The following is a 27,335-nucleotide window of genomic DNA, read 5'->3' on the forward strand; positions in this document are numbered from 1 at the left end:
AAACTATACCGTTAATAGAAAATATACAAATACAGTAGAGGAATTATGAACACCATGATCCATATGATCTGAGAATGAAATAGGTTGTGTTCCTTTCAATTAATTATGATTATTCATGTTGAAAGTTATCTGTTTATAACTTGAACTATGTGTAACAACATTTTGATGTATTTCAATAAACATTTCAGATGAAAAGTCACCAAGTTGCATTCAGGAATTGAAGGAGAATTTCTGGTGGACAATAAACAAGCAGCACGAATATTCTAGTATAAGTAAGAGTACAAAAGACGAAGTGAGTTCCGATTTCATTAATTTATCATTTACCAATTGTTCATAATTGAAAGTATGACAGGTTATTACAATGACACGATTTACATATTGTGTTGAAGAAAGTAGCGGATAATGTAAGGCATAGTTTGAAAATTGAATTTTCTCTGTGAACATAAATTTGATTGAATGGTTCAACTAAGTCTGTGTTATTCTACAACTGGAACAATTATGAGATATGCTGAATAATAGGAAAGAGTGTAAATCAATTCTCCCGTTATCTATTCAGTTCCTAACTAGCTTACAGTCATATAATAAAATACAAATAATCTCTGATAACGTGCATCGGTTATTTTGTCACTTTGATCGTTATGTCTGTTTGTACTCAATAGGTGATTCAAATGTTTGACGGAATGAAGCGCAAATTGACTGAATTATTCTCTCAAGGATCGTGGAGGAGTGAAGATGACAAACAAAAAGCTATTTCAACGGTTTGTTTAGTTTTGATAGTGTGAATAAAAACCGATTGCATTATTCAGGTTTCCAATATGAAAGTAGCAATAATGGATTCAGAATCCTTGAGTGAGGAATACAAAGGCCGCGATAAAATACTCGAAGTACGTTCCTCAAGTGTAACACTAAATATTTTATTATTGCTTAACGTAATGATCAATGACTCAGCTAGATAATTGGCTGACTGTTTATGATTGAGAAAATATTATTTCTTTCTATCAATCTTTTCACCATCTGACTTGTGTGATTGTTTCCAACTCATGAATAGAACAAAATCAGAATATATATAGACAAGTATTACCATATTTCGAAGTGTTGAATTTGTCAAGCTAGATGGTTTGATTGCAGTGCCTTATTTATTCGTTCTGAATGGCATCTTCAGTGCTCACTCCATGCAAACGTATTAGTGTTTCTCTTGTAGGTTCCTATTTCTAACGTCTCTGTTTCACATTCAACACTCACTGTAGAATCCAAACTACGGTTTGGATAGAAGAATAGCCGACCGGGCACTTTAGACACGCGCCCTTTCCCGTCGAAATCAAGTAATCGGGTAAATAGCTGTTCTATAATTCATCATAAATTTAAATGTAAACCGTTACCTAAACAAATATTACCACCCGGCTATTCAACCAATGATTGTTCAATCAATCAAATCTAAATTACAATAAATAAAGAAGTTGATAGAAGATGAGGGAAAATTACCAGTCACAACAAATGAACGTTATTCTATCCTGACTGGATAGAACACACACAAAAGGAGGAGCAAATCAATATGGCTACCGCCAAGAACAAGTGTCAAGTAAAACAACACAGATGCAGTTCAGGAAGAGACACAAACTTAGTGAATGCGTAAGAAAAACAAAAACTATCATAAAAAAATACAAGTAATAACAATTCAGATGTAATCACAATACAACAATGTACAACTAAGGGTATCAATAGGAACAAAGTACAAGTATATACATGGAGGGATTTTCACCAACACACAAAACCTTCAAAATGGATCTTACACTCACTTCATTTAAGACAGCCTAGTACGTTCGCCTTACGTTGTCTAACGTCACCGACACGAAGCGTTTTTGCTACCCAAGACGCACTGCAAACAAGCTTATTTTGCAGCTAAATAGAAAGACAGATCGAAGCAAATACTACTAAACGAATGGAATAGCATATTAATTTGACATCGCGTAAGCATGTAAAACTATCTTGAACTAAAAATGATGTGTCGAGCTTCGATGTGTCGAGTTCTTTAGTAAACATTCACAGACGTTCATAAACGCTTATAAATAATAGTATGAATGTTCATTATTACTTGCAAATGAGTGGAGTTTATCGGAGTGATATCAATATGTGACGACAATGCTTCATTTTCAACTATGTTGATAAATACGTGAAGAAAAATTCAAGAAAACGTTTGCACCTACATTTCAAATCTAACATTGTATGAGAACAATATTGCAACCAATATGATAAAGAACTTGCGCTAAAAAAGAATAACTAAAGTATAAACTAGTATACGTTTCCTAACAGCTAGCCGTGCTAAACACTAGGATTGTAAAATTGAAACGGGAATGGATGCATATATGATACCATTAATCATTTGATTCTGTATCGATCATTTAGTCAACGATTGCAGTTGCGTATGTCCTTCGTTACACTACGTGTTTCACTTTCTTGATTCATTATCTATTACGTCTGTAAATTGCATTTCGATTTGAGACTTTGCATAAGAAATAAATATAGAGAGTAGAAGAAACTTCACTTGTTCTCACACATTCTTCTTCTTCAGAGGTGTCGTCATTCAGAGAAACTATTTCAATGTGTCCTGGTTAACCTTAACAATGACCATTATTTCTGTAACTGAATTAAGTCAGTTTTACAACAATAGAAATGAAGGTCTTTCATCAAGCTATTCTACTTAATATACCTCAAATCTCCGAGCATATGTAGATCAATCTTCAAAAGACTGAATTGTTTATGGTTTACACAGTTGTTTGCTTCATGTTTGTCCAGTGTATGTTATGCTGTCACCAACAGAATGTAGACTATCGTGAAAATATAAAAAACGCACTAGTCGTTTTGAAATGAACTATCGTTTAGTATGCATAGTTCATATCTGATGCCAGTATTGTTTTAATTGATCTTCTAAGCAAAAGTGGTCCACCATATTAGTCAGTCAGTTTGTCGTCCTTATTTTATGTACATGCCATAGAATTTTAATGAAATGACTTCCGCATTTAAAGAAATGAAAGTTGATATGTTGAAACATCTGTACGATTACGATTTCCTTCATTGAATAAATTGGTCACTTTGAAAATAATTTTAAAAAATCATTTTATTTCAGTTTCAGAATAAATTTTCTGCAGACAACTATCTTATAAATGCATACTACTCGATGAAAGCTAAATTTCTAACATCATTGAAGGCCACTTCGCGCAGATACGAAATGTGAGTTGTTCTTTGTTACTATGGCTTTTTAATCACTACTGACTCTCATGTAAAATAAACTCTTTGTTCATAGAACAAACACTATTTATGGCATCGTGATTCACAACTGGTTATGTTTCATATAGTGATTTTATGAATCATAGTAAAATAGGTGACATCATTCAATTCATTTGACAGTCAACATTGAAATTCTCTTTCGTTTAGAATATTGTCGTAACAGTAGAAGAAAACGAAACGTGTTTGTCAGTATTTCAGTGTAATGTATTTGCATAGCATTTAGGGAGCAAACTTCAGACTGTACAATCTACTTTGATCTAATGTAATCAAATAAGGCAAATTTACAACGATTCAATGAAAGTGTAAACACATTTAATTAGGCGATCGAATATGATCACGGATGTTTATTGATACTATTAGATGGGATTCAATAAGTTGTTATTCTAAAATAATTGACAAATTCTCGTTTAATACACCCTTATTAAATTTACCAATGTACATTTACCTTGCAAACTATGTATGTCAACGGAATGGAAATATAAGGCACTAGTTTTTATACTATTCATCTAGCGTTACTTCCCCTGCACGCCACATATAGGTAGATTATGTGTACTGTGTTGACTTCCAGAACTTAAGTCCATCGACACATAATCACTACTGCATGTGTAGTTTTACTGATCCTATCCACACATTCTCAAAGCTGAACATGAGATAACTGGGAAGATAGATTTTCAACATTGAACACGATGAGAAGGCCAATAACGGTGAACGGGGGAATACTCATTCAATTTGATGACATGGCTCAGCATTGCAGACGTGATTGTTCTATATATCTTGTCTTTATTCGCAATAAATATATTATTCTCTCTCCAGCTCAGATGTGTTCTACAAAAGTGCCAAGTATCATATTGCTAATTGTTACGACACGATGATTCAGTATAGGTAATAACTTGACTTCCACGTAAGATCTTATAGATTAGGCAGTCACATCATGACATACGTACAATTTTAGGACTGGGTCTATTATCTCAGCGGTGCTAATAACGATCTCTGAAATATTATCATACATATTCTCTCATTTTGTGTTGTACTTTGGATGCATCTATCATCAAGAGGAGAGTTGGTCTCAAATAGTTGCATTGCATGATGCATAAATGGTTTGAGATTCCTAAATTCGGTAACCCTACTTGAATCCCGTTTCATGGAACAGGATATTCACAGTACAACATATCATTAATAAATAGACTAAAATCAAATTAATTTATTGACAGGTTCATTCATCCACTCATTTTTCACGGTTTATTAGTTTATTGATCTCTCTGAATAAATTAATGTTCGTTGTTTGTTTATAAATATTTAGACCTAGTTTCTTCAATTTCCAACCGCACATATTTGACAAAAATCTTACCGTGGTTATGACATCCGGATTATTACATCCACCGTTTCTAAATACATCACAAATAATGCCGGAAAAGTATGGAATTCTTGGTTGGCTTCTTGGTCGTCAGATTATGTCTGCAGGTAGGTTTCAAGATATCAATCCATATCCGTGAACCACAATGGTATCACAATCAGGTATTAAGAATTGGTCACTAACAATTGAGAAGTGTGCGTGTATGTGAACTGTTTCTGTGAACAAACGAGGCCTCTATGAACTGAGACCAATGTTGCTTATAGTTGATAGTTTACCGCAATTTCAATACTGACGGTAATGTGGTTTTTCTGTATTACTCATCCGGATGCAAACAGTAAGAATGAAGATGTGCCATCCACATGCAATCTATCCAAATTCACAAGACAGTGGTTCGGTTAAGTTCTTCACCCGAATTCAAGCAGTATTAACAACGAATAATTGTTATTTAAACTTGTATTATTAGATTAGACGGCATCTGATTTCTGTGCAAATTGAAACTTTTTATTCCGAATATTCCTCATATTGATGTCGAACTATTCTTACATGAATGTGGCAAGTAGAATCCGGGTGTAGTTATTCTGATTTGATATATAAGTGATTGTATCTGCAATAAGATGGACAGTAATATCTTCAGGTATAAATATACTATTTTAGGTCATTAAGAGTTAGCATGTTAAGAGGAATGGTTTTCATTGCGATGTTGTCTTGTTAGCTGTAATATATGAAATACTATTCACACTTGACATAGAAACCACTATAGCACTCATCCTATTTACAATTCACGTTATATATACACGTATATTGATTCTCGAAAACCCAGTGCAATAAACGGATATTTACATTACAGTTTTCAGAAATGAACACGTACAAAATCAATCAGAATATCAGTCAAAGTGTTCACCATATGCTTCTACACCGTTAAGAACTCAACTATGTTGTTTATCAGAACAAATCAACTCTGAAAGACTTCAGAAAGAAGTAAGAAAAATTTAAACGTGCTTTTAATCCAAGAATTATTTCGAATCTTCACACAGTTTTCGGCATTTCAATTTCGAAATGATTTTTAAGGTATCCATACTGAAAGATGACTGGTACATATGGAAGGTGTAATTCATTCAAATTGTAATGAATATTATAGTAATAAAATACAGAGATATAATACATTTGCCATCTGTACATAGTTTCCGAATGATAAGTCGATCAGTCCTTCAGTAAAATAGAAAAATAGTTAAAAGCAGATGTGAATATTGATATCAATAACTTGCTAGAAATATCAAGTTAAGGAAAACTGTAGAATTGTATTCATCCAATATGTGAGTTCAGGTGAAATGTAAACCAAAACAAAATTAAATAACGGTTCGCCGTGTCTATTTTCTCACTGTTGCCTTTGTCGAGTTTCTTGGGATTATTGTCAATAATATTAAAAACTTCAATTAACAAAACGTCTTACAAAATGACCTTTTCTTCACAATCGGAAGCTATAAAGATCTAGTATAGTGTTATGTTGTTACTTCAGGGAAGACAAGTACAACGACTTAATCTTATATGAGGATCCACAAAACTTGATAACTTTTGACTCGTTCAATTTGTCAAGCTAACATAGTTGAAATCACTTAACATTGTTGTGCTTAAATAATCCAACAAATGCAGTGAATCACATATATGAGCAGTTGTTAGTGTAATAGTCATCTAATAATCAGTTATCACATACTGCGCAAAGATATTCAATGTCTTCTCTGAAATATAACTAGAATAATGAACGTGATTAATTGAAACGTTCCGACATCGCCAGAACTGTCGACAACTGGTAAATCTCATAAGTAACCACGTTGTATTTCAATCTACATACAGGCACCTAAGAATTCAACTTCTTTGAGCGTTTCTCATGCCTAATCGTTACATCTTACTTGTCAACGACACTATTTAAGTTGAACTTAAAAAACGTGATGTATATGTGACAGACGTTATATAAATTTATGTGATCTAAACTATTTTCATACCAACTAGAATTTGGAACAATTGTCAGCTGGTATAAATGGTCTTATGTTATCGTTCGAAGTAAGTGAATTTGAATAACACAGTATTCATTTTATTCCTCAATCGCTAATATTGACAATTAACACATGCATTCTGTATACGCTCTCTAGATTCAGAGTAAACGAACTCGTTGCTTGAATTTGAATTTCTTTGAATAATTTTCGAATGCAACATACAGTTGACCACGCTTGCATTTCACATTAAAGTGATGAATAAATCGATGATCTTTCGCTAGTGATTGATTAGTTGTCTAATACGACGAAATAATGATATATTTATGATCATCAAGAGTACAGAACATAAGATATTTAACTTTCTAAGATTTATTTTAGGTTGGTTCTCCAGTGTAGATAAGTAAAACTAGTCGATGTCATGGATATGACTGGTCAGAGCAATTTGTAGATGGTGAAGATAGAATCTGTCATGGATGTACTGAGAGAATGATGAAACTTGCCAATGTCAGAGAGATTCAGGCAAAGGCGACGATCATAGGGATACTATTGGGCAGCAGGTTGTGGGTGACGCTTCATAGAGTGACTCTTGTGGACAAGATAGAATCTTGGGATGTCCTCGATACGAATAAGCATGAAACAGGATGTCAGATTCTTTGAGTGCAGAAACGTCGTACTTTATAAATGACGGAAACAAAGTTTACTTAAACGTCACCACATGCCTTTTGTTCTTCGAAAGGAGCTTGTGGTTATTGAGTTACCCGGTAGATGTTCACTGTACAGAAGGATTCGAGTTATTGGCAACATGTTAGCTTGCATAGTTGATACGAACACAGCAAAACCGTTGATAGACGAAGAAAACTGTGGTAGAATAAGTCGTCTATTGTTCAGCGCCAGAAAGTAAAAGCACAAGGGCGATAAAACACTCGAAAACCAGACTCGAAGAAATTTCTAGCTGGAGAAGGCACGGAAAGATTCAAATGAGTGACCGAAGTGTATAGATGCTTATTACTTAAACACAGAAAGCTCTCTCGTCAACATTCGTCTACCCAATGCCTTGTTCAACAGCGGGATACTTTTCAATATATAATATTCTTTATTGTTAATTTACTCACATTTATTTCAGACATACAAGAGAAGTTTAACTGGAAAACGTGAAAGCTTAAATGAAAAGAAGTTGTTTTTCTCAGCATTTGCGAAAGTAAGTTAAGCACACTGTTCAAAATTCATTTGAACACAATCTCACTTTCCAACGATTCATGCTAAATGTGGTGAGCTGTAGTCAATATTGAGCTTAGTAGTGGCACATTTAAATTTCAACCATCTTATGAGTAAAAATGTTATGCACGAAAGAAGCTGACTACAGAGACATCTTTGAGTAAGCGGAGTATACCACTTGAAAAACAAAACTGTGAAAGACCGATTCAGAAATGGGCTCTTGTTCTGTCGGATTTATATTCAAGTTTTGCAATCTCAAATACAAATCTGTTTCACAGAGTGATAATCAACACTATGTCTGTTAATTACAATCAAAATAACAATGATTATAATGAGAAGTTTGTTGGACATGGCAACGAATATATTAAATTGACAAGGACTCAAAATTTTTATTCTCATTAGGAAACTGTAAATGTGGTTGCTTTGAACTTGAGCATTCACGAACATTGAATATTAACTGTGAAGGAGAGATTGCGTGACGTGATAAGATGTAGTGTTGTATTTGAGATGAACTATGATCAGAAAGAGAGTGGACTGGCTTGCCAAGAACTCACGATTCTAGAATTATAGGGTTGATTTTCAAGCAATCGGTGGCAACAGGTACAATTTGTTCACTCTGTTTTATTTTAATAAAACAGTTTACAAGTAAGAACAAATTATCACTCCTTCAGTCAACTGTCATTTTTCTGCTTCAACAATAACTTCACTGGGAATTTTACAGCCTAATATGTCAATCATAATAAGAATTTCCATTCATTGGCAGCCGCGGTCCAAGATCTACTGACACTATAAAAGAAGGACAATTACTCGCTGAGAAACGACAAATATGTCACATCTTGCAGAACCAAAAATGATCATGTTGATTTTCGCGTTGGTTCATTTATTTGAATGAATAACAATTACCCAGTACTTCGGTGTATCCTCGCTCCTTAAGTTGTTTATCTTAATGTGTAAGAAAACGTAGTTGAAAGCGTCTTTTCAGTTTTCTCGAAGTAACTTTCCTGTCTCATGACGTTGTGAAATGATCATTAGTTGCCTTCATTGAATTATAACTACACTGCACCAATACACTTTTGATTATTCTCTTCATTTCGCCTATCCTCAATAACTGAAGATGGTGTGTGGCGGCTTATCATCACAAATTGTTGATGACGATTTACAGTCGTCAATCCGGGTCTACAAATCCAGGTAATTCATTTGTATTTTCATAAGTTCATTCAAATATGTGGCCATGACATATATTTAAAACATTGGCAGTCAGTTGTGGGCTGTAACCACTATCATCGAATCTTTGATTTTCACTCAGTTATTTGATACAGAAAAAGCTCATGCTACAAATATGCTCTAATTTCAAGCTTAGTCTCAACAATGCAGATGTGATTGTAAACGTCATCCAATGTAAATATTTAGCATACATTCGTTGACATTAAATAAATACTGTCAACATTTGCGTAGTGTGTTCATGAATGAATTGTCGCAATAGCATATTAACTTTTTCATTAATAGTTCCATATAGTTCGTTCTAATTTTCTTCGTTTTCAGTGTGAACGATGTTGTGAAACACAGTGGAGGATTTTCAGAAACGTACCAATGTAAAAGTGGTTCTGCAATGAATCCTATGCGCAAATGCATTCTTTAAAAGAAAACATTAATCGTGTGTGTGTGTGTGCAAAAATATTCGTTTTTCTGTTTAATCGATTTCGTAATTAAAACTTTTGTAATGTCTCACTTTAATTCTTTGAATAATAAACATTTTAAAATTGCAAGTGAACTCGAATATTTGGTTGTTACAGTCGGATGAATCGATGAATCGCCAAATTATCTGACTGGAATTTTCGCAAACCGTACATATTCAAAGAGACTGAATAGTCTCATGATGATTTTTGATAGTTTCTAAACATTATGTCACTTTAAATGTACTCCTTACTGGAATACGCGCTCGTGAAGTTTTCTAAAGTAATATCATTTCTGCATTTCGTAGGAAGTTCCACTGGTACTGTAGTGGATCTTGATAAATCACCGGGGATTCGCAAAACATTTTTCCGAAATTACACTCATTGTAAGAGCTACAATCAGACGTCATGTGCAATAAAATATAAGCCTGTAGGCAAACATACATACTGTAACAACACAGTGGTACGCTTCTTCGTTCAAATATGTAAAACGTCGACAATTGATAATATGTTTTATATAATAGTGCACAGACTTTAAAATTGGCACGAAGATGATGCTGTCAGGTTAATTGCAATTATAGAGAATTTGAGAAAAACACCTTAGTGCTGTCCTACATTATACCCGTCGGTAGCGCGGCTTCATTCCTGGAAATCCGTTTGCCGATTTCAGCATAAATAATATTGAACCAATCGTTGAGATGCGGCCTGACAAAATGAAGATGCTTGTCCGGTCAATTTTCTCGCGTGAGTCACAGAAAACATTCTCGGTCACCATATAACGGTGACCGTGAAACTCAGGAAGAACGTTGCTTCTAAACTGGCAATGCATCTGTAACAGCTTAGTTTGGTTGATCGAGAGTTGACTTCAAACAACCAAGCATATACCAAAACAGTATAGTTCAAGTACTCATTCACCTCCTTATTTTGCATAGGCGTTATATATCCTATTCTCTTATATTGAATGTGGAGAGGCTTTGTTTGTCTGAACAAATAATCCCACGCTCCACTGTGACTGCGCGAAGATCGAAATAAAGACCTATTCACTATTTGGCAGGTTTCTTCTATCAATAGCACGAGGGTTACATTAAGACACGAAACTGGTGAGTCGTCTTGAACACTAATTTAACCTCATTTCTATTATTATCCGTAAACTATGTTGGGTAAATAAATAGTTTATTTTTTATTATCTTAAGTTATTCGTGTTATAGTTGCCTTCTCTCGTGCTAATTTTACTTCTGTATTGTAACATACCACATGTCAGACTCAATAGAAACCCATAATCTGGAGGATTTGTCACCAGTGGAGATAGACACTGTTATGACTACGAAATCCCGACTTCCAGAATTTGATCGTAGTGATCCTGAGTTGTGGTTTGCTCAACTAAAGCATCCTTTCACTAGACACAATATCGAATCTGAAGGGATTCGCTATAGAGACTTGTGTTCTATCCTTCCTCCTTAAGTCGCTAAAGAAGTCCGTGACTTGATTTTAAGTTCGCCATCACCACAACCCTACACCATCTTAAGACGAGAGATAATGAACCGTTTATCATTATCAGACAGTAAAAGAATCCAAAAACGTTCCCAAGGTGAAACACTAGGTGATAGGTTGCGGTCACAGTTTTTACGCCACCTTCAGTTCTTAGTGGGTGATAACCCAGTAAAGCAGTCCTAAAACAAGGATGGATACAAGCTCTTCCATGCTACGTCCAACACTGTTTGGATGCACAAGATCCTGAAATCTAATTATCTCATTTAGCGCGTATAGCCGATAGAATAATGGAAAGAGGTCCTCCAACTGGATCAGGCACGATAAATCACACACAAAAAGTAGAATCAGCAAACGCCCCGGTCATAGAAGGACCCATTGAGAGTGTTAAGAGTCTCGCTGAGGCTGTCACCAGAATGCAAATGGGTCATAGAAACAGTAGCAGGTGCCACAACGACCACGATCCAAGTCACAAAACAGGTCACAAATGTCCAGACAATCTGGGCGGTTTTGTTGGTTCCACTGGAAGTTTGGTGTCAACTCAACCAAGTGCATACAACCATGCACCTGGCCAAAACATAATTCCAAAACAGCGGGAAACGAGTAACCCCTCCTCATGTCACGACGACTGAGGAGGGGCGCCTAAACAGTCGCTCGTTTTATGTTAGAGACAGAAACTCCGGTATGAATTTCTTGGTGGATACTGGCGCTGCTCTTAGTATCATCCCTCAAAACAAAACTGAGCTGAGTCGAGAAACATCCCCAATTACACTTCAAGCCGCAAATAAAACTAAAATCGCGACATTTGGGCGGAAAAATTTAACCCTAGATTTGAGGGTTCAGGAGGCAATTCCCTTGGTTTTTCACGGCAGCCGACTTAGATCTGGCAATACTGGGGATGGACTTTCTAGAGAGATACGAATTTCTAGTTGACACTAAGAAATGGCGCTTAACATTGAAAGAAACTTCGAATTATAAAAAAGGAAAAGAAAGTCACATCACATCTCTCAACTTGATTCAAACTCCATGATAACAAATCACATTTGTTTGATATTAAAGAGATGGAAATAGTGCGCGCAGTACGAATAACTTTCGGGTTCATTGTTGAACCAGTTTCTCAAATGTCAAGTAAACGTTTCCTAAAAACATAATACTCACCGTTATGAAGTGTTATAATCTGTCTGTAGCTATACTATTCTGAATCAGAACACGAGACTATGACAATAACTTTTCTAGTTCTGAGCTTCTTCAAAGCTTTTTGTTCTTGTGGGGTCAGTTGGTTGTTTTCCTTCATCTGTTGAGTAAGCTGTACTATAGTCAGACTTATTTCTTAATGTGTTTCTTCGCTGATTCCGGAAGTTTTGAGTGATGATTCCAGTGCTGCGAAGAGTTCCAGTTTTGGGGCGTTGCTTGTACCTACTTACTTACTTACTTACGCCTGTTACTCCTCGTGAAGGAGCATAGGTCGCTCACCAGCATTCTCCATACAACCCTGTCCTGGGCAATCCTTTCTAGCTCCTTCCAGTTTTAATTCATCCTTTCCATATCTGCTTCTATTATCCATTGTATTCCGTGTTTTCCTTCAGATGTCGAGGTCTTCATAATCCAGTCGACCACCAGAAGAAAGTGGAAGGGAGAGAGTAAACAGCCTTGTATGACTCCGGTCCTTACTTGGAATGCATCTGTCAGCTGTCCTCCATGCACGGCTTTGCACTGTAGTCCGTCTTATGAGTTCCGGATAATATTGACAATCTTCTCAGGAACTCCGAAGTGTCGAAGAATTTTCCATAATGTCCTCCTATCTACACTGTCGAATGCCTTTTCATAATCAATGAAGTTGACGTATAGTGATGAGTTCCACTCAACTGATTGTTCGACGATGATCCATAGTGTTGCGATTTGGTCTGTGCATGACCGATCCTTTCGGAATCCAGCTTGTTGATCTCGAAGTTGGGCGTCTACTGCATCCTTTATCCGGTTCAGCAACACTCTGTTGAAGACTTTCCCTGGTATTGACTGTAGTGTAATGCCTCTGTAGTTTTCACATTTGCTCAGATCTCCTTTCTTTGGAATCTTGACGAGGTGTCCTTCTTTCCAGTACATCGGCAGTTGTTCCTCCCCCCCCCCAAATCTTTTTGAATAGAAGGTACAGCATGCTTGTGGTTACTTTGACGTCTGATTTCAGTGCTTCAGCTGGTATGTTGTCGGGTCCTGCTGCTTTCCCGTTCTTGATTTGTCTGACGGCCATTCTGGTTTCTTCCGTCGTTGGTGGGTTGATATCTATAGGAAGATCTATGTGTGCTGCTTCGATGTCCGGTGGATTCATTGAAGCCGGCCTATTCAGGAGTTCCTGGAAGTGCTTTATCCATCTGTTCCGCTGTTGTTGAATTTCAGTGATTGGCTTGCCTTCTTTGTCTTTGACCGGCCTCTCTGGTTTACTGTATTTCCCTGCTAGTTTCTTCGTTGTATCGTGAAGCTGTTTCATATTTCCTTCTCTAGCAGCTTTTTCTGCCGTCGTTGCTAGTTCTTCCACGTATTTCTTCTTGTCGGCTCTAATGCTCCTCTTCACTTGTTTGTTTGCTTCTATGTATTCAGCTTGTGCTTGGACTTTCTCAGCTCGTGTTCGGCTGTTGTTAATTGCTGCCTTCTTGTTCTTCCTTTCTTTGATCTTGTCCAGTGTTTCTGTAGAGATCCATTCCTTATGATGGTATTTCTTCAGACCGAGAACCTCTTGACACGTTGAAGTTAATGCTTCCTTGATGCCCTTCCAGTTGTCCTCCATACTAGTTTCTTCTTCTTTCAGTAGATCTTGTAAGGCTTGGAACCTGTTGTTGAGGGCTATGTTGAATTCATTGGGTTTGTCAGTATCTCGAAGGAAGGCTGTATTGAACCTTTTTAGTGCTGTTTGTACACTTGTCCAGTTCTTTTTTAGCTTCAGTTTTAAATTGGCTACAACTAGGTGGTGATCTGAAGCTACGTCAGCACCTCTCCTGGTTCTCACATCTTCTATTGTCCTTCGGAATTTTTTGTTGATGCAAATATGATCTATCTGGTTCTCTGTAGTGTGGTCCGGTGAGATCCATGTAGCCTTGTGTATACGCTTGTGTGGAAATATTGTGCCTCCTATGACCAATTCGTTGAATGCACATAGATTTGCAAATCTTTCTCCATTTTCGTTTCTCTCTCCCAATCCATGTCGTCCTATAACATCTTCATATCCAGTGTTGTCTATTCCGACTTTGGCATTTAGATAGTTAGGTCCTTTCTTGGGCATTTCTCAATGATTGACTGTAACCGCTCGTAGAACTGATCTTTAGTGTCGTCGTTGCTATCCTTGGTGGGTGCATAACATTGGATAATATTCATTAAGATCCCCTCCTTTTTTTGAATGATGCTTTGATGATTCAGGATCCGTGAGATTCCCATCCTACAAGTGCATTTCGTGCTACTCTGGACAGCATTAGAGCGATTCCCTGAGTGTGTGGAATGTTTTCCCCTTCGTGACCGGAGTATAGCAGCATCTCTCCCGTAGCTAGCCTTTTCTGTCCAGCTTGGATCCAGTGGGTTTCGCCGATTCCCAGTACTGCTAAGTTATATCTCCTTATTTCCGTTGCTATTCGACTGGTCTTCACGGTTTCCCACATTGTTCGGACGTGCCATGTACCTATAAAAATTTTTGCTCTGGCCTCGCTGCTTCCGAAAGAACTCGGCTTTCACCATGAAGCGTCATAATTCTTCTAAATGAAGACCTTCTAACTTTCAGGGCAGAGCTAAAATGGTTTGAATTATTTTTTCTGGTAAGCGTTTTTTTAGCGAGTTAGTTTTCTACGGGATGGGGACGCTAACCCCATGCCCAACTCTCCTCCTTTACCAGGGCATGGGACCGGCAGTAAATCTATAAGAGCTACAGGCAGAGTTGGCGTTGCTTGTGTTGTTGTTTACTCCTTTTCGGAGTAGGTGTTCTTCCGTATTTTTTAGGGGTTGTTTTGACAGATTGATCACGAACGTGTTTGTGTTTTCTTTCATGGGTGGATTTGAGATTTTGATTAGTTTTCTCCTTAAGGTGTTTCTTCTTTGTTCTTCCTGTCGTTTGCGTGATATCTCGATGGCTGTTGCCAAGATTTCCAAATATTCTGACGTGAGTGTCCTTTGTATCTTCATCTTTTTGTCCTCTATGAACGCTATGAGCTACAAATCTTCACCAACCCAGAAATTGCAGAAAACTGAAATTTTCTCAACACGAAAACGACTGGCTCGAAAAACAACTCGGGAATCTTCCAAGCCGGCACGCGTTAACGGCAACCGTAGCCGGTGAACATAGCCGTCTGTTATATGTCGCAGATGTGACAACGAGAGTTCGCTACCTCGTCGACACTGGTGCAGAAGCTAGCCTTCTCCCAGCACATCCTAACGACCGACTTCACGAATCGGCTTTAAACTTACAGGCGGCAAACGGAAAACCTATCGCTATGTTTGGCAAAAGGTACGTTTACCTGAACGTGGGTTTACGCAAACCCATTCACTGGATCTTCGTTGTTGTAGATGTTTCTTTGCCAATCATTGGTATGGACCTTCTACAACACCATTATCTAATCATCGACACGCGCGAACGGAGGCTAGTAGAGAGAAACACCAATTTTTCCGTTTGCGTAACCTCCTTTTCTGGTTGCAGATTATCCCCAGTTACAATTAATCAAATGATAGACCCACTTTATCAGCCACTACTCGATAAGTATCCTGGGATACAACAAACTCAACCGAAACTACCGTGTGTAACCAGCAACGTTACACATCACATCACGACTACAGGACCAGCTGTATTCTCTAAAGCACGACGACTAGCTCCTGAAAAGCTGAGGTTGGCGAAAAACGAGTTCGATCACATGATGGACTTAGGAATCATACGACCGTCAAATAGCCCATATGCATCTCTGTTGCACATGGTCGCCAAAAAGGATAGCAACGATTGGCGTACAACTGATGACTATAGGCGATTGAATGAGAAAACCATTCCTAATCGTCATCCGTTGCCTCACATTCACGATTTGACAGCTACTTTGAAAGGTACAACTGTCTTTTCGAAAATCGACTTGGTTAAAGCGTATAACTAAATCCCCATGGCCACAAACGATACACCGAAAACCGCCATCATTACTCCCTAGCATTCGTGCCCTCTGTTTGGCCATGGAACTTCGCAATTGGAAATTAAGTAGGCGGTGGTCAAAAAAAATAATATTCTAGTGGATAGTGGTTAAGCAGAATGATTAATTTATAGTTGACAGTTAATCTTGTATCGCTTATACCAGTGGATAAGTTACAAAGGGATATGCGTTCGTGTTACCTTGTGGCTATACTCACGAGTGGTTGATATTTTAACAGACATATTACACAGAAGCATTCACATGCTGTTAGTGCTTGTTAAAGAACCACGATAGCCGATTATAAACGTAGTTGATCAGTTAGCTCTATCGATTGAACTAATTATTTAGGTTTAAATGCTAATCAACATTGACATGAAGCAACGAAAGTTCACTGTAATAGATTAACATAGGCGATGATAAAAATGAAAGAGAATAAGTATAGTATGCAATAATAAAGGTTATAGTGATAGGTTGCGTTATTCGAAGTCTTGTTCACCAGTGTAGATCGTCAACGTAGATGATCTATGTCGAAATGATTGGAGGCCTACTCGAGTTGGACAGAAATACATTAGTTAAAGTAGATACAAGCGAAAGTGAGACCACTGACGAGGATCGATGATTTGCTTGATATTCAATGACCCGACTGCCGGATGATTTGGCTAGGGCTTAGTGACAATTCGCTGGCCCTACAACACAATCGAATTCAGTCCAGCTTCTGAAACGCTTGTTTAGTATTATACGTCGAAACACCACGCTTATGTCGGCTGAAATATCTCTTGAGTATGATGCACTACAGACAGAACTGGGCAATTGTAGAAAACAGTTATTCATTGCCACACTTTAATAACTGAACTGTTAAGTTATTCTTAATATACTGTATTCATGACCCTATCTACTTTTAGACAAAGACGGTGAGGGCTAGCTGAACAATCGGTATACCAGACCAAGTTGATGTGACCTTCCAATGGCTTACAGCATCTTATATACTTTTGAATATTCTCTCAAACACCTACTTAAACTTATTTCCATCACAAAACTCAGAGGTAACACCCAGAAACTGGAGACTCTACACGGTAGAACGGACTGAAGATACACTTTCCATTCCTTAAGGGTAACCAAATGCTGGTATTCACTGTCAACTGAGGTAATCCAAGGGACTTCCCAGGAGTTTGTTAAAAGAAAACTTGGCATATTCTTAAGGACTAAATATAGTATCTTAATATGGTTTGGCTTTTTTTTTCTTTTACCTCTTTGCCGATAATATACCGAGGTTCCTGAATGGAGGTGATGGTGATCTATATCGCCAGATCTATACAAAGAGCGTTTAGAAAAGTTGAAACTCTTTACTCCATTCCATCGCAAACTAAGGGGAGATCTAATTTTGATGTACAGAAAACTGGCGAATGATTTTCGACCTAACTTACTCTCTTTCTTCCCATTAGATCGAGACATCTCAGAGGACATAGCAGGCGGGTAGAAAAGCCAAGAACGGACAAAATACCCGTAGCATACAGGTTTCCACACCAAGTCATCAATACTTCGAATCTGTTATCTTAAACATTGATGTCCGCACCTTCAATTGACTCATTCAAATGAAGATTGGACATTCATAAAAGCACACTAGAAGGAGGAATAACATAGGCCGTAGGCCTTCTGTCCTTGCTACACAAATCTGAATTTGAATTATTTGACTGGGCGCCTCATATTTTAGCGTTCAAGGTCGTTGGAACAAAACGGCGAGTGTTTTTAGTGAACCTGACAATGCTGACATACTTACTTAGTAGGTTCTTCTGTTCACCGTCTCCCAGATGGGGTCCAACAGGAAACGCCTAGAAGCCGCAATCGCAAGGCTCGATCGGTTTCCAGCGGTAAACATAACCCGACCTCACAGGTCGTCGACGACCCCACAAAATCCAGCACTTGGTTTGACGCAACTGTTGTTGCTTCTACCAGCACCGTTGACGAATGGGTACAGGTTGTAAGGAAGAAAAGTAGGAATATAAAACGTAACCCTGCTCCCGTAAAAGTAGTTGAAAAATCGAAAGCTGATCATAGCGACAGATCAGCTATTTTTCATGGAATCAAGGAGAGTGAGAGCTCTGAACCTGAAGCTGGTTTTGAGCATGACATTGTACCGATTAGGCAGCTTCTTTATCAACTCATGCCTCAAAATGTCACCGGGGTCACCTTGACAAAGGTGTACAGATTAGGGTGTCTAGCGGACTTGAAACCAAATCATTCAAGACTGCTCAAAGTAGTATTCAACTCTTCGAACGAACGTGACTTAATTTTACAGAATGGACACAAATTAAAGGGTTCAGGAGTCTTTATGCGAAAGGACTTACCGTTGGCAGACCGTGTAAAAAGACGAGAAGCCGGAAAACAACTACAACTTAGGTTAGACGCTGGCGAAAAGGACCTGAAAATTGTAAATTTTCGAGTTGTAAGGCTTCGACAGAGAATGATGCCGAAACTACTCTGGGTGAAGCACGAAGGCACTTAAACAGGCTTTGCATCTGTTACACCATTGCCCGAAGCTTGCTTAATAAGCGATCGGAACTAGGTGTACAGATTGACTCTACAAAGCCAGACATAATCGCAGTCACAGAAACCTGGCTGACACAGGCTATAGATAGTATGGAACTTGATTTCGACGGTTTTATGTTAGTAAGGGCCTACAGAACACAAAAGCGCCCAACATAGCTTTCTCCACAGGAGCAGATGAATTCGTAAATACACATAGAAGTGGTATAACCAGGTAACTTAGATCGGGTCAAGTACGATAGACGTCTGTCGCACTGAACTCCCTATCCACAACTCATTATCTGAGTAATCTTGCATCCTTATGATGCTCTATCCTGGTCCTCACAAATTTAAGTCTCTGATGCTAGTCAACATACAAGTTATAACAACTGAGTTTAAAACCAGCTTATCAAAGAAATTATTGTGTTCATTATAAAATTTTACCTGGATTTCGTAAATTCTTCTTCGAACCTTTTGTACTGTAAAAACATACCTTCCGTATTTAGGCAAAATTTTACATATTTGTGCAGCCTATTTTTGTGGTTCGTTCATTACAGGGGGAAATATATTGTATATATTAATTATTACAATTAATGTATATAAACAATACAACTGTCTAAGACTACTAAATAGATTTACAAACTGAGTTGTAAATCTTGTTGACGTCTTTATTATTGTTGGGGACGTTAGATCCCCAGAACTCACTTGGGAAACAACCTAATTTTGTAATTTTATTTAAAAAATTTGAGTTTCTTTGTTTTCGTGCCAAAGGCGCTCTTGTCACCTTCATGTCGTATTTCCCACTGGGAAATATCTTGAATGCTATTGGTCCGTTGTGTCATTTAGTATGCTATTTGGTAATTCTCCCCATGGACGGTTTTGCACTGTATATACAGGTTTGAATTGTGTTTGTTGTTATCGCTCGTCTCTGGGTTTTTTTCGCAGAATATACTTTCCATTACAAGCTTGGACTTCTCCCTCTAATTAGTGGGGCTGGGACGCATCAATAGCTAGCTTACTGGTCCTTGGTCACCAAGTCTTGTTTCTCGTTCGCAGATTAAGTGAATTTGTGATAGCTTCAAACCAAGCAATTATTGAATTAAGTTGCCAATTATAAAAATAAATAAAAAACTGTTGGACATTCAGTTAAAGTTTTTACACTCCCATGTAGTAGGTAAACCATGGACGTGTGATTTAAAAAACTTATTTATCATCAGAATAATAGAAAGTGATGATAACTCATTTATAATTTTAAACAAATACAATTATAACAAAAAACACATAGTGTACCTTCATTATTTATTTTCTTTTACAATCCGATGAGGCCAGTTAGTCAACTACAATGTAGGACCAGGCACATATATGCATCGATCCAAGTTGTCATACCTCATTAACACAACAAGATGAACACTGGATTCATAAAAGTAGTTAATTCAGTTGTGGTAATATATAAAAGAAAGATTACAGCAAGGATATAGTACAGGAAGAAAGAATTAGTTCGTAGAAAGAATGAAATGAAGCGATTTTAATCTCTTAGTTTAAGGGAAGACATAGAGTGTGTACACCGACACCATTGTGGTATGGTCGCCGGCATCCGATGGAGTAAGTTCTACTTTGACAATATATCTACTTTTATACTTGTACAGTAGAATAACTATGTGTATTTATTTAACTATCGTCATCTGAGATGTGGTTGTTTCAATAAGACAGCACTTTACTTGTCCGCCGACTGTAATACACACCACTTAGTGTTGACGTGGACTGTACACAGTCATTTTGCAATACATAGAATATTTTACGAAGTAGTATTTTTCTAACTTCTATTTAGCATATCACAGAACAAGAATAGCAAGAGAGAAATAAACGTCTATGGTCTATTTGGTTACAAGCATACAAAGTACGTTTAAAAATAGATTTCGAAGGGAATCATGATAATACCAAAACACAATTCTCTGAACGTTTAAATTTAATGCAGTCTGTAAATCCTCGAGTAGTTCTACGTAATTATCTTGCCGAAGAAGCTATTAAATCAGCTGATAAAGGAGATTATACAGTTGCACAACAATTATTCAACTCATTGACCACACCTTTTAAAAATCCTGATATGTCTTTGAATAACGAGGTAAGCAGTAAAAATGCCAATTTACGTTTACTTGTTTTTAATCGAATTTTTCATCCATTCATCAAAATACCATTGATTTCAATTGATCAAGGTGAAAACCAATGTTAATTTTTCCTGGCTCTTAGTACGAATCAAGTCATTTTTAAACCAGTTTGCAATGTTTAAATGACTCGAATATGCTGTATTTTGACGTTGTATGTTTAGCAGTAGTCAGTATGTAACTGTGCATCACGAAGAATATTAGGACAATAGTAGTTGTAGTGTCTGTAACAGTAAAAATACATTTGACATAAACAATGATTTATGAGAGGCAATAATGAATTCACTAGAAGGTCTGAAATTATTTCGAAACTCTGGATCTAAGAGAAGACAAAATAGTGAATGTATCTGCATTGTTGCTATTGGTTACTGGTTATATCACCTAACGCCTCAATTGGTCGATTTTCCACTTGTAGAATAATCTTTAATTGTTTAGTTCTATTTAAACTAGCCGTTGATTATCCTGAATGATAACCAAAATTCTGCAATTAAGCTGCTACAACCTTGGACTCCAGCGCCTATAAAATTATGATCGTGAAACATAAGTCTCTGTCATCCCATAGCTAAATAGATTTATTTACTAGCCATATCATTTAAAATTTTACAAATATTATCAAATCATGTACATTTATGTAACGCGGTATTATTTTACTTTCGGAAAATATCTTTCCTTTTTTGTAGTCTTTTCATCTTGTATCCCGGGTTAAATACCGTCCTCCTGATTGGTCTCGTAAACTACGTGTTTCTTGTTCATCTTAACAGATAATAACATGTAAGCTTTGAAAATAAATATCCATCCATAGTGTATTTTAATATCTTGCTTCAATATACGATACTCCCAGATGTTCAACAATTTGGTTTTAAATTTCATTAACAACTACATCAAAAACACTAAATATTATACCTTTGTTTTATACTATCACTCATTTGTGTCAAGTTACTGTGTTGTTTAGGAGCTGTATTTTGTTAGTTGACTTCCGATTCTGTTGTGCTTCCAAAAAGAAAAGAATATGTTCTTGATTTGTGTTGGGGTTTGTGTGATCATGCCGTTACTACAAAATTAGTTGTTCTATCTAGTTTGATAGTTGATTAGTTTGTCCATATTTGTTTTAAGACCAGTGACCTTCTTCATCAAATTGCATAACAACTAATAAACAATAATCAATACCTTAACACCTAGTGTCCTAATGGGAAAGTGAGGAGAAAAGGTAAATTCATTCTCTCTTCACACTCAAAAAGTATACTATAGTATACCTCGAAAACTCGATTTCACAGCATTACAAATAGAAAATTACCACTTATACACAACTCAGTCATAAGTGATACAAAAATAGAGTAATGAAGACATAATTAGTTGTGTCTAATACCATAGGGTATATAGTACGAGTTTGTAGATTAGGCAAAAGCTAACGATTAGTAGAATATAAGAATCCCATAGTCCAAACTTCTATTAACTATACAATAAAAGTATGAGCAACTGTTTCTCGTTTAATAGTTTTCGAATCCAATCTTCCTGAAATCCTCTTCTAAATAACACGTTCATATTAAGGTCAGTAGTTACAGGAAGCTACACATATCAACAGATACAAAGCACACTCTTACACTTTATTACATAGGACTTCGATAGTCCACTTTTTTCTTAAAACTAAACACTTGAAATAGGTGATTGCTTTAATTCTTGTCCACTACATATTTTTCTACTCTCTCCTAAATTTGACATGGCAGCATTCATGTACCCTGCATATTTTTGTACTACCAACATATCGCCAAACACCGGTCAAGGCACATTCACATGAGCTCATTAGACCATAAGGATGTCATAACGCTTGTATCAGTATTGAGTCCTTCAGCTAATCGGTTACTCTATTTGTTAATGAGAGTGACTATTCTAGGTAGCTTATGGATTACAGTTTCTTTTCGATTTGAAACAATTCGTTAAATTGATGTATATCTAGTTGCATTTATACACGAGAATTTCAACAGTGTTTACATAAAATCTACAATATCTTAACTCGTTCTGCAATGTTCAGATGTTTATTGACTTCATGTCATAATGTTTTAATAAATCTTTGTGAAAGTGAATCGTAATAAGCAGTATTATATGTATTACACATAGACTTTAAAATACACCACCATTGTGCTAAGACTTGACAGTACAATAAGAGTTTAAGCAGTAACAGTTTGGAATATGAAGATGAGAGTTTTAATCAATAGTAAAAGATCATCAGATATTGATCCATAGAGGTCTCATATATGTGGCAAAAGTAAAACAAATCTAAGAAGTCGATTTATTCAAGTAAGTGTAATACGAGGTTTCATGTTTCACCAATTAAGAATTCTGGAAGATTAAAATATCTTCGGTGTGTCAATCATAATGATAACAACTAAGGACATAAGTGGGTTCGGGATATTTTTATGAAAAGTTCGAAGGTTCCGCTTCGCTTTACAGTCAATTAAATAGAAACCGTACCCGCATAAACCATTGGTAATATTTCACAAGAGTGTTTAGCAAATTACGAAGAAATTTTATTTAGGTCCTCAGGGTCGATGTAATATTTTCCTTAGTGTTCAGGTTGTGGAGTCATATCATCGCGTACGAAGGAGTGAATGCCGAAGAGTAGGAAATTCCATTTATAAGTCGGTAAAGAACGATCAAGTTAACTGTAATTCGCCTAATCCAGAGAGGTTAAAACTTTAGCTTACCACAGCTTCCGTGATGATCTATATTAGCGGAACACTCCGAAGAATCTCCTCTGAATCCTCTTCAAACACCCTCAATTTTCAACAAATCGTTATACCTTGAATTACTGCAGACTAGAATAACATATTCAGCGATGGGTTTGATGCATTTTCATGTGAAAATCTAGATTCAGTGTTAAATAAATTCATCATATGAGCTTTCTTGATTTTAATATTTGGGTTGCAATGTGCTCAGAAAAGCCGTTATACCATGCACACAAATCACGTACAACGTTGGGGAATTTCAGCACGTCTTTGTGTACAACCATATTAAGTTAAGGGCTGCGGCCAATTTAGATGACTAAACTTTTGTGAACATTCACTGACAGGCTCCACAGCAGACCATTCTCACAATTCGTTTATGGCTCCACAGATTACCGCCGAAACATAGCTATCTTTGATGGAAGTCGAGCATAAATTAGCCACATCAACAAAAAGAAAATGTCCGTCGTACTAAGAGAGTTAGCACACGTCATTATCAAAAAAGGAAGAGTAACGGGGCAACCATATTTCCTTTCATAGGCTTAGAGTACCGAGATTCAAAGCGGACGATTTGCCTACGTTCTGTTACAGAGGTTTGGACCAGCATAAAAAGGAAATATTATACATCAAATGGGAAATTCCTAGAGGGTTGTGTGAGACTATCGAGGGTCTTACTAAAATCAAAGTATAGAACCATCACCGACGTATCTTTGTTATCCATTTGATCAAAATGTTTTAAGTGGGAATCGAAATAGGAGCGTTCTGTCATAGATTCATGTTTGGAAAGGCTAATAAAGCCTTCAATAGGCAAAACTGGTAACAGCCGTTTGTGTATGAACGACTTTTGATCACACGGCGGTCACGTTAATAGGCCCATAGTTTGCAATGACGCTACTTGATCTCGTTTTGAATCCGGGAGCATAAAGAGGTGCTTTCTACACAGACTGTTAGACTCCATATTCGACACATCAGTTTGTCAGTCCAAGGCAAAATGATGCGGATTCTCTACTGCCATAAATCAAGAACCATCTCAGGATACTGTCAGGTTTGCCATCGTAGGACAGTTTCGGGGTAGTTATATCCTGAGTGATATTGGCGAATGTAATTAACTAGAGACAGATGTCAAAACTGGAAATATGTTAGTAGAGGTTTACGTCTCTCTATTATGACACAGTGAGATACGATAGTTGGAATGTTCACAATACCATGATGGTCGTCCACAATATTACTGTTAGTTCAAAGAACATGATTGTACCGAAGAAATTCAATTTCATGGCGATATTTAAAAAGCCAGCGTGTGGGAATATCTGGGGTTTCTCTACCCAAGACCGAACTGTTTATAGTCAAGAGTTACTTGCATCGAAATGATTCATTTCTGAAACATCTACAAGTCGTGATGCTTGCGGTAGCGGTACGTTAGTCTTCTCAAATTTACCTTGGAGGTAAATGACACGTTCGACATTTGTAACAATGCAATCATTTAATTGAAAAACAAGCTTATGTACCATGAAGTTGAAACTTCAACCAACTCATTATAATTGCAGCGATACATAAGATGTGTAGTGACCTACTTTTATCAAGAGAACGCGATTGGTTTAATGGAAACAATTATTATTATAACCAATTGTACCGATGATTGTTTACCTGTGCTAAAGACAGCCATACTATTACCACTCGATTATTCGTGACCCTGCACAGGTTCGGTTGCGCTCGGTAACCACGCCTGTACTCCTTTGGCACGATCTAGATATTCTTTCGATGCCACGAGATCGCCAACAAATACATCTCGACTACAGCCATCAACTGCCTTCTGATATTTGGCTTACGGGGGATTTTATCGGTTAACTGGCACGTAGTCTTCTTGTAGTGGTGTTCATAGTCAACCGCGACGCAGATGTATGAGATTAGATTGTGCATAAATTATTATAGATGGGCAACACATACATTATAGGCAAAAGTAGACATGTTCACATGGATATACAGAAGAAACCTACAAGTTTAGCATTTGAACATCCATTTTAAATATCCAATCTCCTTGAGCGAAGCTGAATGTCATTGTGGGACAGATGTTCCAGATTAATCGATTTCTGATCAAATTTCTGACGATGTCATATCGGATGTTGACAGTCCTATTGATTCGTATTTTCAATAAACTTGTGGAAGATATTTCAAAACGAATGAAAAACGGATGACAAAATATCAAATGTTACTTGTCTCCGCAATGTAATTGTTTTCAGTGAAAACCTTGGCCAATATGAAGCACAAGCTCTCATTGAGTTCAAATCTAAATACAGTATTGATGACCACATGGAAATTGTTGTTTGTATTCGTGCATCAAACACTTCCTTTGAATTCGCTTGTCCGTGTAGGCAATATGTCTTAAGTGATTCATGTTCTGATCACAGTCCGAATGTTATTTATAAGAGTCAGTTTCAATATATCTGTGTGTTAAATGCAGATACTTACTGATCTTATCGAGTACAAATCACGTATAAATATCACATTCAAGTATTTTGGAGGTAAAGAGAGAATATGTAGTATGGTGTCGAGTCGCGGTTGACTATGAACACCACTACAAGAAGACTACGTGCCAGTTAACCGATAAAATCCCCCGTAAGCCAAATATCAGAAGGCAGTTGATGGCTGTAGTCGAGATGTATTTGTTGGCGATCTCGTGGCATCGAAAGAATACCGAGATCGTGCCAAAGGATTACAAGTGTGGTTACTGAGCTTAACCAAACTCGTGCAAGGCCACAATCAACCGAAGAAAGTATGTCTTTTGTACAGATAAACAAGCAAAATGGTTCAAATGGTTCAAATGGTTGTGGACGGAATAGAAGAAGCTTTCGCTTAACAGGCTTCCGTGTCTAGTAGCAGGGGATCACCAAATCCTCCAGGCAGGAACCTAGGTATGTTAACAATAAAAGAGGAAAAGAGATTGGTAAATCATAATGTGATGCTGTTCTTGGTCCTTAAGAATAGGTCAAGTTGCCTCTTGAAGGACTCCTGAGAAGTCGCCTGGACTAGCTCGGCTGGCAGCGAATTACAGATTTTGACAACTCTTAAGGAGTAGAAATTGTGTCTACATTCCGTCTTGCTATGTTGTGTTTCCAGTTTCTGGGTGTTACCCCTTAGGTTGTTATTCGAACTAAGCTTAAGTAGGTGTTTAAGAGGATGTCCAGAAGTGTTAAGAATACTATAAGCCATTAATAAATCACCTCTAAGACGCCTATATTCTAATGGGTAAAGGTCTAGTGAACGGAGGCGTTCTTCGTAAGGCTTAGATTTGAGTCCTCGAACTGATTTCGTGGCTCGCCGTTGGATACGCTCCAAAGTGACCTTGTCCTTTTGGAGTGAGGGGGGAGTACTATGTTTCCGTACTCTAAATGGGGACGGATGAAACTATTGAAGATTGTGTGGAAAGTTCTTCCGTCAAACTGGCCAAAAATGCGCCTCAACGTTACCAGTGCAAGGTTTGCTCGGAAGGCATTTTTGTCACAGTTAGCGTAAGACTTTAAGTCATGGGGCACCAGGACTCCTAAATCTTTTCGACTTGGGATACTACTAGAGAGGAGTTTCCTAAGTTGTAACTGTAGTTTGCAACATGTCGCAGATGGACTACTTTACACTTTGAAGTGTTAAAGGTAAGTCCGTTATCGTCTGCCCAACTTTGAAGTCGAGTCAGATCCTCCTGAAGTGCCTGTGTATCGTCTTGGTTGCGTATCTCTCTCCAAAGTTTCACGTCGTCGGCAAAAAGTAATAAATCTGACGTTACCTGTTGAG

General features: G+C 37.2%; 1 protein-coding gene across 1 annotated transcript; it reads left to right on the top strand.

Moving 5' to 3' along the window:
- Positions 1-668: 668 nt before the first annotated feature.
- On the top strand, positions 669-20,900 carry MS3_00010721 (uncharacterized protein; the record flags this gene model as incomplete). Its single annotated transcript, XM_051219115.1, has 7 exons — positions 669-758; positions 3,125-3,228; positions 4,586-4,746; positions 5,487-5,617; positions 6,647-6,697; positions 7,754-7,828; positions 20,520-20,900. 7 exons carry the CDS (start codon positions 669-671, stop codon positions 20,898-20,900), a joined length of 993 nt encoding a protein of 330 aa, XP_051067290.1.
- Between the last annotated feature and the right edge of the window lie 6,435 nt (positions 20,901-27,335).

The sequence above is a fragment of the Schistosoma haematobium genome, chromosome 2 (genome assembly GCF_000699445.3).
Source record: "Schistosoma haematobium chromosome 2, whole genome shotgun sequence".
Lineage (NCBI taxonomy): Eukaryota > Metazoa > Platyhelminthes > Trematoda > Strigeidida > Schistosomatidae > Schistosoma > Schistosoma haematobium.